Below are 14,234 nucleotides of genomic sequence, written 5' to 3'. Positions count from 1 at the left end.
GTCCCAACCTTTGGGCCAAATTCTGTAACTTTTATTAAAAGCAACATTCTTTTATATCAGTTATGAATGCATATATTTTTCTGGTAAATACTATATACTAGTGCTTATTATTGAAAGTCACCATAACTATGGGTCGTTAGAGCCTCGTCACAGAGCGGAAACACTTCCTGCTCTCCAAATCCTAAGGGGCTAGCCACACTGAATCATTTTCACGTGAAAAACGGCGAAGTTATTTTATCGTTTTTACCAAATTGTTGAGTTGTGATACTCTCTTGCCACACTTCACTCACGCACAGATATCTGCACATGAAAATTGCGATTTTCTTTCACACTAACACACAATATATTTTCAAAATGAGGATTTTTCATCACCCACCTCCAATGAAGAATGACAAAAATACCATAGGACAATAAGTAGTCGATTAATGATATGGATAATAATAAAAATGTGTAAAAAATGACCCAGAGATCTCAATTCTAAGCCAGAAAATTGTGGGTTTTTTGCATAATCATGCAGCCCTGATACTATATAACAATGAATATGCATGTAAAACTCTCTTTTAACTACACATCAAGGCGTAAGAAAGTGGTAATGGATCAGTTCTTTTGATACGCCACACAATATTTGGCAATACCAAAAAGTTGCAAACTGTATCACACTAAACGTGATACTGTACTGCTTGTTGAAACAGGGACTTTGAGTTGCTGTTTCACACAGCTGTTTATTCTCAGGGAGTCACTTGTGCTTCATAGCCACGGTCTGTTGTTGTACCTTTTTGTGTGCTCGTGTGTTTACTGAAGCCATTTGAAGCAGAGACGAGCTTTGAATCCAACAGACAGGAGGGGAAACTGCAGCCAAGGGAGGAAGAAGAGAAGCATTTTAATGTCAGAGGAGGGGACGGAGAGGGATGATATGCTGTTGTTGTTTGTTGCTTTTCACACTGGCAGGACACCTGAAATACGACAGTGGGAGAAACCTACTTTCCATCCTCTTTATTGTAATGTCTCCCTGTGGTTTGACTGCTTCTAAGTTTGCACGTTTGAGTGTGGGGTGGAATGCTGAGAGTCAGAAAAAATGCAGTCTTGTGTTTGTTTATGTGCATGTGAGATATTGAGATGCAAAATAGTGGTTTTGCCATCATGCTGAGCACATACTCAGAGTTTGTGCTGGTTCCTTATAGTGGCTCTTGACCCAGCTTTGACCAAGACGTCTTGTCTTCCCATCAAGGCCCCCTCTGCTACTCCTATCATCTTGTATGTGCTTGCTCTACTACTGTCGCACAAACTCTCCACACACTGCATTGTGCCACACAGCCTTAGTTTTACTTTTAATTGAAATATGCCACCAAGCGATACAGTATCATATCAAACACTACAGTATTAATTGGTCCTGTACCCTAGAAACCGCCCATGAATGATACGGGAAAAGGCCGAAATGATACTGTGTCAAAGCCCAGGGCAGTGATACTGATGAAAATATAGAGTTTAACCATGTCCAGTATCAGCCCCCGTAGCTGTCCACTCAGAGCGCGCTGCTCTGGTATCGTGCCTGTGAAACAACCAATCAGAGAACAGCGCACGAGTGCTTAGTGCCTAGTGCTTTCTCCAGTCACCAAAAAACCAAAACTTGATTAATGGAATTTTAATTGTCAGACATTGATAAGAGTTGATAAAATATTATTATTGAAATATTTTTGCAATTATTGTGTTTACACTGTTTAGATATAATACATGTAATAAACTGAACATTTTCTGGAAACAAAATGGTCTTATTAAATAGTACGTGATAATAAGCTCATGATTAAATAGTATGTGATAATAAGATCAGAGTAAGATGGTGTTCACTTAAGAGGCCGAATGGACCTTCGGTCTCGGGCTGATACTGACACTTGGGGGCATGATACCTGGCCTGATACCAGACAAACCATGTGATAACCTATAAATATAGTGCATTTTAGAATAGGAAACCGTAATCTCTTAATTGCTATTAACAAGGTCGTAATCGGGGCCATTGACAGTTTTGGCTGGGCCTGGGACAAAATAACCCCCCCCCCCATGCCTCAAGATACCCATTTGTCACCCCCTGTCAACAGCCCTGATCTTCATCTTACTAAATACTTTTAATTCAAGATGAGTTTGAAAATTACTATTTATGTTTCCCTCTAGGCGGCACGGCGGGCTAGTGGTTAGCGCACAGACCTCACAGCTAGGAGACCAGGGTTCAATTCCACCCTCGGCCATCTCTGTGTGGAGTTTGCATGTTCTCCCCGTGCATGTGAGGGTTTTCTCCGGGTACTCCGGTTTCCTCCCACATTCCAAAAACATGCTAGGTTAATTGGTGACTCCAAATTGTCCATAGGTATGAATGTGAGTGTGAATGGTTGTTTGTCTATATGTGCCCTGTGATTGGCTGGCGATCAGTCCAGGGTGTATTTCGCCTCACGCCCAAAGACAGCTGGGATAGGCTCCAGCATCCCCCGCGACCCTCGTGAGGAAAAAGCGGTATCCATATTATAACTTGTTACAACTGTAATCAGACCCCTCTACATACTTTTTCAAAGAAAGTGACTATAGCGACAAAACTAGCAGACACCCACACACACATTCCGCCATCACAAATACGTTGTAGTCCTGAAATGGGCCATCATACAATGAAAACAGGAGAGAGGCTATACATAAACGTACGATGGCATGGGCCTTCTAGCTGTCTGTTGTCTATCATTAGAGTAATACAAGTCTTGTTGTGTGACACTGCAAAGAGTTATTCTCTTGAAGTCTCCTCGTCTCCTTCCAAAATTGCCGGCTGCTGAGGCCTGATGGATGTTTGTATACTGGCCCAAAAATACAGGGTCCACTTAAAACGTCCCGGCTCCATTATCCATAAGAGAGGTAGGGCAAGAGAAAGAGAAAGACACTGTCTTTCTTTTACTTCCATAATCTAAAAGTGTTTTAATTAAAGTGTGTCTCTGTAGACCCCATTCACACGCATGAAATAAGGGGTTTATCCAAATACGTCCATTCGGCCTCTTAAGTGAACACCATCTTACTCTGTTCATTTGTCTCTGATGCCCCCCCCCCTCTTCCATTCTCTCCCTGCCCCTCTTCCCGTGCCTGAAGAGTGACAGGCTGTGTTTTTCAGCTGATGTTTGAACACCGAACAATCAATGCTGGGCAAAGAGAAAGAGAGCGTGGGTGAAGGGTGGGGAGGAGCAACACAATTGGTTATTGACAGAGAATTCAAAGTCTGAAAGGCTGGAGGCGACATTCTAGCAAGAGGACTGAGGGTGTGATAGAAGCACCATGACAACTCGTGGCCTATGTTCAGATGTGTTAACTTTTTGTTCAGGCTTGTGTACACCTGCAGACCTCCCGATCTATGGAACTTAGATTATAGCTCAATTGGTCATCACTGAGTGAGTAAAAAGTAATGAATTAGAGTCAAAATAATTTTACAGATGGGTCAGAAGAGTCATGGCACATTTGAACAAATTACCATGGTCATCTCTACAGTCTCTAATCATCTCTAATCATTGCTGAACAGTGTGTCCTTCAATCAGGGCATCAATAAGGGGAGAATAATAAACTCCTGTCTTTAATTTCGGATTCTTTGGAAATATTCATTAATTCATTAATTTTCTACCACTTTTTCTTCACGAGGGTCATGGGGGTGCTGGAGCCTATCCCAGCTGTCTTCGGGCTAGAGGCAAGGTACACCCTGGACTGGTCGCCAGCCAATCACAGGGCACATATAGACAAACACCTATGGACAATTTGGAGTCACCAAATGTGGAATGTGGGAGGAAACCGGAGTACCCGGAGCACGCGGAGAACATGCAAACTCCACACAGAGATGGCCGAGGGTGGAATTGAACCCTGGTCTCCTAGCTGTGAGGTCTGCGCGCTAACCACTAGTCCACCGTGCCACCCTCTTTGGAAAAAATTCTTCTGAAAAGGATGACCGACTAATGGTTGACTTTGAATTAAGAGAGAACTTCCACTATACCTCTAGAATCCTGTGAATCCTTCCTGGTTCCCCCGCCCCCCCCAAACGTGCAATTCTGCATTCCATCACTTTCTGTGTTCCGCTTTGCTTTGCTGTAATGTCTGAGCAAAGAGTCTGTTGCGGGGGGGCTAGAGGATGGTTGGTGGGGAAGTGTTCACATTCCTAAAATAGAAGATGGTATCTCTCTAAGTAGTTTCTCTTGTTCTAAGGCTGTGGAATAACTGATCACGTTGAGCATGATACATTTATAATATCATGCAAATTTACCTGCCTCGGGTCTCATTGTTGAAGCCTACAAATATTTGCCTTTTTCCCCCCCATATAAAGATGTGAAATAGGGGGTTAAAGACCTGTGGCAATGTGGTACTGCCATGTTTAAAATGCTCTACCAGAGTTATTCATGCATACATTTTTGGAGTTTACTAAAATAATCTGCTTGCTAAACCCTCAAGCATGCATTTCCACTGCAGCATCAGATGCATCGTCAATAGTCTGATTTACCAATTATGTTATTAAATGTGAGTTTGATATTCTGGGACCTTTTACGGTAGAAACGCAATAAAATAAGTATCACCTCTACTGTTCATATTTACAGTCCTAATTTACAAGCTCGGTTCAGAGCTCGGAGCAACAATCATGCTAATCATCTCCTTCCATGTCGTTGTTTTCAGAGAGCAGCGACTACAGTGATGCCGAGGTCCTCCCAGACTCTTATCCATCAGCACCAGCAGAACCCCTCCCAGAATTCTTGCTCGAACCAGAGGATGCTTTTATTGTGAAGAACAGGCCTGTTCAGCTTCGGTGCACGGCGTCACCAGCTACTCAGATCTACTTCAAGTGCAACGGGGAGTGGGTCAATCAAAATGACCATGTCACCAGAGAGAGCTTGGACCAGGTCACAGGTGAAGATCAAATATATCCAGTAAACACAACTACACACACACACACTCATACATAAAGAGCAATGTCACCTTGTATTTTACAGACCTAAACAGCATACTCAATTACAAACATCATTTTCAACTACATGATCCATTAGTTCCTCCAAGGTTTTATGTGCACTATAACTGCATTTGGCCTGCAGCCAGCACATTGTTTATATGTATGAGCTCTCTATCTTTATTTCTCTCCAGGTCTCGTGGTGAGGGAGGTGGACATATCGGTGTCGAGGACCCAAGTTGAGGAACTGTTCGGGCTGGAGGACTACTGGTGTCAATGTGTAGCCTGGAGCTCAGCTGGAACCACCAAGAGCAACCGTGCCTACGTCCGCATCGCATGTCAGTACTGCGGAGGCTTTTTGCTTGTCGTCTTAAATATATGTGCAAGCTAATGTGGTGTCATCACGCCTGACAGTGTGTGTTGCCATGTGATTGACAGTCATGTTGTGAAGGGGAACAACAATGACAGCATGACCGAGGTTTTTGACTAGTGTGTACGTATATGTCAGTGATAAGCCGGGTGTCATTCGCTCGTCACAAAGCAACTTTCACTAATAAGTGATTACGTTTGTGTTTCTCCCCTGTAGACTTGAGGAAAAACTTTGAGCAGGAGCCACTAGGGCGGGAGGTGCGACTGGAGCAGGAGGTCCTCCTGCAGTGTCGCCCCCCGGAGGGCATGCCTGCTGCTGAGGTACAACTCTCTCTCATCATCATCCCCGTCACCATGTTGTATGCCAACAGGGAGGCCGGCAGCATGTAATGTTTTTATGTTAATTTGCCCCCACAAATATTATTTTTGTGTACGTAACATACATATCGTATGTCATAGTTTTATATCAATCATTTCATTTAAAGATATTTTAATGTAAATAATTGTCCATAGGTATGAATGTGAGTGTGAATGGTTGTTTGTCTATATGTGCCCCGTGATTGGCTAGCGACCAGTCCAGGGTGTACCCCGCCTCTCACCCAAAGACAGCTGGGATAGGCTCCAGCACCCCCCGCAACCCTCGTGAGGAAAAATCGGTAGAAAATGAATGAATAATTGTCCATAGGTATGAATGTGAGTGTGAATGGTTGATTGTCTATATGTGCCCTGTGATTGGCTAGTGACCAGTCCAGGGTGTACCCCGCCTCTTGCCCGAAAACAACCGAGAAAGGCCCCAGGATAACCCGAGGACAATCGGTATAGAAAATGGATGGATGAATGAATGGTCATTAAGTCAAGTCAAGTCAAGTTTATTTATGTAGCCCTTAAAGAGTCTCAACTGACTTTACAAGCTGGCAACAACGACATCCCCCTATCAGATCTGAACCCCCAACTGGGCAAGGAAAACACTATTAACTAAATGATCAAGTGTAGAAATAAGTCTTAAGTCGGGACTAAAACATTTTCTACCTTTTAAAAGCCAGTTAACGGTTTGTTATGTTACCAATACAGTAGCAGTGACATACTTTATAGTTCTTCATGTATTTTAAGTTTTATTTGTTGCTTTCCCTCCCCTTCTAAGGTGGTTTATCTACAGCGTATTTGTCCTATTGCACACTGTAGGGATGCATGGATTGGTCAGTTTTCATCATGACCGTCACAGATTATTACCAATATTGATTTTAAAAGATATCCAAGATGAGGTTAAAAGGGTGTATCGGTACATAGGACTTTGGTCATAGTGATGACTTTACAATCAACAGTCATACTGTGCCACCATCTGCAAGAAAACCCCAAATGAAGAATCAATTGAAACTGTGAACTAAAAGGTACTTTGAAAAGTTTAAGAACAGTTATGTTTAGTCAGATTTATTACTTTCATAAAAGTCATAAAACCTGATTAGTAAACTTGTTTTAAACAAAGCACTAGCACACTCATAATTCAATATATGAGAAACAAACTATTGCATTGCAGTGTCTAGTTGTGTTGTAATGATAAAAGTAAATGTGAAACATTTATCACTGGCAGGATTTTAACCAGCTTAAGTGGATTGAAGTTGCATAGAGAAGAAAAGAAACCGGGTAATAAACCTAGAAATATACAAATCAGGATCTTTAAAAGTGGCAGATTGTGTCAATATCAACAACATCAATAGGATATATTGTTGATACATATACCTATATGGTATAGGATGGTATACTGACACGTGTTTACTGATGTTGTGTCTTGTTTAAGGTGGACTGGCTGAAGAATGAGGACACCATTGACCCTTCACAGGACCCCAACTTTCTGATCACCATTGATAATGATCTGATAATCAAACAGGCCAGACTCTCGGACACGGCCAACTATACTTGCTTGGCTCGTAATGTGGTGGCCAAACGACGAAGCAGCACAGCGACTGTCATTGTTTATGGTAAAGGCAGCGTTTTTAACACAGCACTTATACTAGACTATGCAGCTGTTCCAACTATTTAATTTGGGGAATGGATGAATTAGTTAAACATGATGGAGTTTTAATTGTCACTCATATTTTATTGACATCTTTGTCATCAAGTGAAAGAATGCTTTTGTTTGTGTTTGAACATCAGTGAGCGGCGGATGGTCTTCTTGGACGGAATGGTCTGAGTGTAACACAAAGTGTGGGCGGGGCTGGCAGCGACGAACACGTAGCTGCACTAACCCCGCCCCCCTCAATGGCGGTGCCTTCTGTGAAGGCCCACCCTTCCAGAGAGTGACTTGCACCACATTGTGCCCAGGTTAGAATGACCTATGTCGTTTGTTTTAGTGTGATGACCCATGGAATACCTTAGCTTTGGGGGGTGGTGGATGGGCAAACACATTCATAGAATCATATTAATATGATTGCTCCTTGCAGTTAAATATGATTAGACCATGGAAATAATCCAGAAAGTCAAACATACACAGCAGTCTGACTATAAATAAGAATTTGTCATATAAAAGGCGAGGCCCGTCTTGTGTCGGTGATGTGCGGCGGTGACTTGGAATCTGCGGATCTCCTCAGCTATGTGTCCGCAGGGCCCTTAAAGTGCACCTGTCTTTGAGCACTTCGGCTTGGTAAATTTACAAAGATGATTGCATAAAATGGCAGTGTGCCGCCGTTGTTCAGTAGAGATGAGAACGCTGTTGCACAGTACAAATACGTAAAGCTGTACTTCAGGTAAGAAGTAGACCAGGTGTGACAAAAGTGCGTGCCAGGGATCATTTTTGTCCCGCTATATTATTAAATATTAAACTAATGTGCCTGTCAACTACGTATAACACAAAGCTTAGCTTGTAGTAAAATATACTGACTTACTTTGGATTAGTTTTGTACACATTAAAGTGACCCCCACATTCTTCAGTGTTTCTATATGCTACATCAATATTACTTGCTGGAGAATTACCTGAAAGTAGATTTAATTTTCATGCTTCATTTGAAAAATTATACAATAATAATACAAATTATTTTGAGGGGAAAAAATGTCTTTACGCACAAAAAACACACCACAACGAACCAAAATCGTATCTCAAATAACCAAGGTACGATCCGTCCTGTGGGTTACCTCTACTGTTGCACCCCTACTGCGCACCAATGCATTTTGAACCTACAACGTACAACTTTTTCCAGTATACACTACACTACTAAAAGTTTGGGATCACTTGCAGATTTTTTTGTTTTGCAAAGAAAAACATTTTCATACATTTCACAAACATTTTTATCCATTTCACAACAATTAAAATGAATTTGATGATTTTCAAAGAACAATCTACATTTTTGCATGGAGGCCTACTATCAACAACTGTCAGTCCTCTGCATTAATCTCCTGGTATGGCTGCTAATCCAAGTTAATCATTTTATAAAGCTAATAGATTATTAGAAAACCATCTAAAAATCTAAACTAAAACTAAAATGCTCTTTTCAGAGAGCAGCACAAACTGGGTCTAACAAGGACAGAAAAAGTAGTAGGAGGTCCCGATGCACAACTGTGTGTAGTGTAGTGTGTAGTTTAAGACAAAGACGTCACCTGGCATCTGCACTAAATAGTAGCCGTCAAACACCAGTGTCAGTATCAACATTGAAGCGGCGATTTCAGGATGCTGGACTTCATGGCAGGATTGCCAAGAAAAAGCCATATCTCAGACTGGCTAAAAAAAAATTCCAAGTGATCCCAAACTTTTGAGCAGTAATGTCAAGTGTCCAGACATAAGTGCTCATACGTTCACAATTTCAGTCATTTTAGAACATTAGTCTTCCTTACATCTAAAATGAGCTGCTGTGACTTTATATCTATTTTTAACATTTTTAACCTATTGTTAGCATTACATGTCATTGCCTGTATATTTAATATTTTGCTCTCTATTTTGCTATTTATTCACTAGTGGAAGACAAAGTGTGATTCAATAGGACCTAGTTAGAGACCGGCTCATTTGCATATCAACCTCTAAATGGTATAATCCTCATTTATGCTCCATAATTGCTCTGATTCCATCATTCACAGAAGGACCGCTGTGCTAATTAAATGTCAGACACAATTGTAGCACTTGTTGCCCTGGCTGCCAAACCACCATGACTCAGACATGAAACCATAAAATTAACCTCCAAATGACTAAATGATGCACTATGCAGCCACCTATTGTATGTTATTATTGAATATACTGTATCTGTATGTGGTATGTCATGTTCAATTCCACTTAGTTGCTTTGTTTTCTCATGTTTCTTGTGTGTCATTCCAGTGGATGGAGGCTGGACAGAATGGGCAAAGTGGTCCGCGTGTAGCACAGAGTGTACCCATTGGCGAAGCCGCGAGTGCCAGGCCCCTGCACCCAGGAATGGAGGGAAACATTGCAGCGGGAGCATGATGGAGAGTAAAAACTGCACTGATGGGCTATGTGCACGTAGTAAGTAACTTTTGCATATATTTCATATATTTTACATATATAAATCTTCTGCCAGAGCAGATTTCACTTAGTTAGAATCTGAGAGAATAAGTTCCACAGGCCCCCATCAGGACAAATCTTCTATTATATTTGTCGCCCCGGGTGTTCATTGAAATAATGATTTTCAGAAAGTCATTTTTTTTTCCGCACAGACAGTCCATTTTAAAAGATGCATTGCACGTCAAATTGATTTTGCACAGATCTGCATACCTCAAGGTGTGAAACCTTAGTAGAACATGCATCCCGTAGAGAAAGATGCAAAAACAGCTACATCCTACTAACAGATGTTTCATGAAGGACCGTGTTAGCCTGCAAAGGGAGAAGGGCCAGTGAGCCACGTCTAAAAAGCACAGATGGCGAATGAGAGACGGGCTACGGGAGCGGCAAACAAGCATGACACATCCGAGTCAAAAAATTAGCACAGTGAAGAGCATATGAGAGTGACTCAAACGAGCGCTGACACTAAGTGAGGAACCCGTGATGAGTTGGGAGGAATCCAGCTGATTATGCATTCGAGCAGACACTAAGAGACATTCGTGAAATAGCACATAGAGGATTGGATGTGTCCGCCGAGCGTCATCTCCACCCTCAGATCTACACACTCCTGACATAAACCGTCTAACATGGAACAGCAAATCAAACAAATATACTTTTGGTGCAAAACAATACAAAAGATGCATTCATGGGATTATGACACAGAGGGAAGATGACAACCCTATGGAAAATCTGTGAATGTGTCACTTGGCATGCTACAGATCACTGACTTGTTTTTTTACGTCTTATGATTTGACGCTTCTTTTTCTCTTTATATGTCTCTTCAGTTGAATTTTTCTTATTTGTTGAAAATAAGCGTCACATGACTGTACTTGTATTCGTCAAAGAGGGTGACAATACTTTGTCTCAATTCTTATGACAATGTTGATGCTAAAAGTGTGTATCTTTCAATCGATGTGGCTGCACTGCGCACAAGTGGTTAGCACGCAGGCCTCACAGCTAGGAGACCCGAGTTCAATTCCACCCTCTCTGTGTGGAGTTTGCATGTTCTCCCCTTGCATTCCTCCCACATTCCAAAAACATGCTAGGTTAATTGGCGACTCCAAATTGTCCATAGGTATGAATGTGAGTGTGAATGGTTGTTTGTCTATATGTGCCCTGTGATTGGCTGGCGACCAGTCTAGGGTGTACCCCGCCTCTCGCCCGAAGACAGCTGGGATAGGCTCCAGCACCCCCCGCGACCCACATGAGGATAAGCAGTAGAAAATGAATGAATGTATGATTCACAAGGGGCGACTTGAATATTTTTTTGTTACAGTCGGTGTACTGAATCCCATTACATCATGCAGGTATAGCTAATGCAATATGTGGGAAAACAATGTCCAGGGCATCTCATTAACATGGGATGGAGGTGATCCTCTCATCCTCTCAGGGTGTATCGAAAGATGTTTACAGCCTTGATAGCATGATTTCAATCTTCTCCTCTTCACGCACCCCACACACTCATTTCCAAATCCAGCCTCATTCACATGATGACCATCTATTTCAGCCATTTTTTTTGCATAACCATTTTCTCTAAATATTAGAAACACCATGCTACCATCCTACCAACAGCACTTTTTGCTCATTTTAGTAGATTTATTTGTTAGGTACTTCTGTTTTCTGTTATCTTACCTTTGACTTGCATACAATTTCATATTTGTTTTTTCTTCTGTTTTTTCTCCTGTTCGAACAGATAAAAAGGTTTCTATTGAACATGCAAGCCATCGTAAGTTCACCCTGCCATGACGTCACCCTTTAACATCCTACTTTTGTACTCCTTAACATCTGTGTTGTGCGTTCCCACTTTGTCATCGCTTATCCAGTTAATGGAGGATGTCTCACCTCTGTCTTACCTCTGTCTCACCTTGGCTCCATGTTGTCACATAACAGCTCGGTTGCAATTATCTGAAAAACAACAAATTCTAAATTAAACAGAACATCATCACGTTCTAACGGCTGTCCTCAGAGGTATAAAGTGGAAAGACGCCATGCTTGTTTTGTTCAGCTAATCTTTGACATGAAATTTAAAGTGATGCTAATTCCTTTAGTGCAATGTGACATGGGCTCAGGGGAGTGCAGCCTTGGTAATTCACCTAATTCCCTATTGTTCCGTTTCTGGTAATAAGTGCGGACGGCTGTCGGATTTGGTTCAATCGCGCCACGTGAGCATGGAAGCGTCTCTTCTACTCGTCAGCCTCCGGCTGTCGTCCTCTCTTTTTTTTTTGTCTCATTCAGCTTTTGTTCTGTCTTGTTTTCTCACCTATTCCTCACTTCTGACCATTCACAGCCATATTTATCTACTCTACATTTTAGTTTTATTTTTTTACCAATTGACTCTTTTCAGTCCTGTTCCCTTATGTTTGTCTTCAGCCACCTTTCCCTTTTGCAGTAAAGCAGCACAATTTATTGTAGTCTTTTTTGCTGCAATGGTGACCCTGAATCCTGCACTTTATTGGTGTATATCAGGAGTGTCCACAGTTGGCTATTTACGACCAATAATCCAAACATATGATGTATAATGTATAAATACATTTACACAAAAATTAAAAACAAGCAACAAAAAAAATCACTTCATGATAAAAACGTCAATATATTAGGAGAATAATGTCAAAATACGCAGAGAAAAAAATGCATAAAGTTTACATATTAAAGACTAAAATCTGTTTTTTTTAAGTTGTGACTTGAGAAACAATCAAAACAAAGAATAAGCAATTTTAGGAAATTATAGTGATATTGTTACGAAAATAGACTCAGAATATTATGAGACAAAATGAGAAAGTTTAAATATTTATCAAATTCAAAAAAAGGAAAAACAAGCAAAAAATGTGTAATGTTCATACTAATATAATGTCAAACGTTTTGGCTTTCTGAAATGGATCAATTGGATTTAAATTATTTCTTGAGGGAAAATTTTGTTCCATTAAGGCAGTGCTTCTCAAAAATGTTAACAAATGTAAATTTTATAGAGAATAATTATAAGTTTGCATGCAGTAAACAGTGCAACATAACTATAAATGATAAATGGATACATGAACAGCAAGGAAGGAGGAGACACCATCTTTGTACTTTACAATGAGTACTTTCTTGAATTCAATAGTATTTCTAAATCTTATTTTTCAAATTGCTGGCACTCTCAGCTGCCTTTGGCCCCATGACGGGTTATTTAACATTTTACTCAATTAAAAAATTCAACACACAGGTTGCATTGTTTGGGATGACACTGCCCATGGCAAACAGACTTACATTTTGTTCTGTGCTATACTGCGTGAAGAGTGAATAAAGGCAAAATTTGGGCAAATGTTTTTGCTGAAACCGAATCATACAAAAACTGGCGTGTCACATTTCAAAAATTAATTAATAAATAACCATGTTGAAAGACAAGTTATGGTCGCTAGGTGTCAGTAATATTACATTGATGAGACATGGCATTAATTACATTACCTTCACACTGCAATATAGCCAGCCAGGGCATGTCCAATGTAATAGAGTGTCAAAAAATTATCCTCCCAATCCATGTGGATGTGGTACATTTTTGGCTTTTTGCTTTGTCCTTTTTCCCCACTCCATTTGAAACACTTTTTTAAGTTTAAAATAAATAAATTGTAGAGACAAACTAGTTAGCTCAGTAGGTTGCTTACGTCCCTGCAGTGACCTCGTAGCCTGTGTGTAGCCTGGTATAAACAAAGAGTGACTGTAGGGGTGTTATTTCATTTATGTGGAATGTCATGAAGTGGTTTTGTATGCTCTAACTATGAAAATATTATTTTATTAATAGCGAATCCCATTTTGTGGAAAGAAATTAACTGCGATATACAGTAAAGTCTTGTTATATCGATATCGGTTAAAACGAATTACTACTTATTACAATACTATTTTCATTTCCCGGCAAATTTCTAGTCTTTTATGATATAATTAGCTCCGTTAGTACGATACACGGTTATTATGATAATCCGGTTACTAGGATGCCCTTTTCATCTCCCGCCAGCCAATTTGGTCTGCTTATATCGATACAAAAGCAGCTTAAATCAATCTTTGCTTAAGGATTTCAATACCAAAAAAGAACATGGCGAACGGCTGCTTCCAGTCAACTTTATTTTTCACACTTCCACCACGAGAGTGCAGCACACACAGCGGAAAACACCCGTCCCTCGCGCCTACCCCTCCGGGTGGCAACACCTTCCCTATCGATAGTTCCGGGGTGAATTATGTCCCGGTAACCGGTAATCATGCCAGATACGCAATCCATGAACTCAAGGAGAAAATTACATGCCATATCAAAGATCCGCCCACTTTTAATGCAGTTCGGCGCAGGATCGGATATATGGATAGTCCGGTTATATCGGTATTTTTTCCGACTCCCGAGAATATCGATATAACGAGACTTTA

General features: G+C 40.8%; 1 protein-coding gene across 4 annotated transcripts in view; it reads left to right on the top strand.

The window, feature by feature from the left end:
* unc5b (unc-5 netrin receptor B) overlaps positions 1–14,234 on the top strand; it is a 142,522-nt gene that overhangs the window by 118,956 nt on the left and 9,332 nt on the right. For 3 of the 4 annotated variants that reach the window (XM_058058493.2, XM_058058492.2, XM_058058495.2), the window contains 7 exons: positions 4,675–4,905; positions 5,137–5,280; positions 5,529–5,632; positions 7,107–7,287; positions 7,463–7,630; positions 9,609–9,773; positions 11,542–11,574. In XM_058058493.2, coding sequence (XP_057914476.2) covers positions 4,675–4,905; positions 5,137–5,280; positions 5,529–5,632; positions 7,107–7,287; positions 7,463–7,630; positions 9,609–9,773; positions 11,542–11,574 — 1,026 coding nt within the window. The remainder of the gene's footprint in view (positions 1–4,674; positions 4,906–5,136; positions 5,281–5,528; positions 5,633–7,106; positions 7,288–7,462; positions 7,631–9,608; positions 9,774–11,541; positions 11,575–14,234) is intronic. The other variant, XM_058058494.2, reaches the window with a different exon arrangement.

Source organism: Doryrhamphus excisus, linkage group LG20 (assembly GCF_037039965.1).
Source record: "Doryrhamphus excisus strain RoL-2023G ecotype Guam linkage group LG20, RoL_Dexc_Guam_v1.1, whole genome shotgun sequence".
NCBI lineage: Eukaryota > Metazoa > Chordata > Actinopteri > Syngnathiformes > Syngnathidae > Doryrhamphus > Doryrhamphus excisus.
The sequence above is the reverse complement of the archived record's forward strand: the minus strand, read 5'-3'. Positions and strand labels throughout refer to the sequence as shown.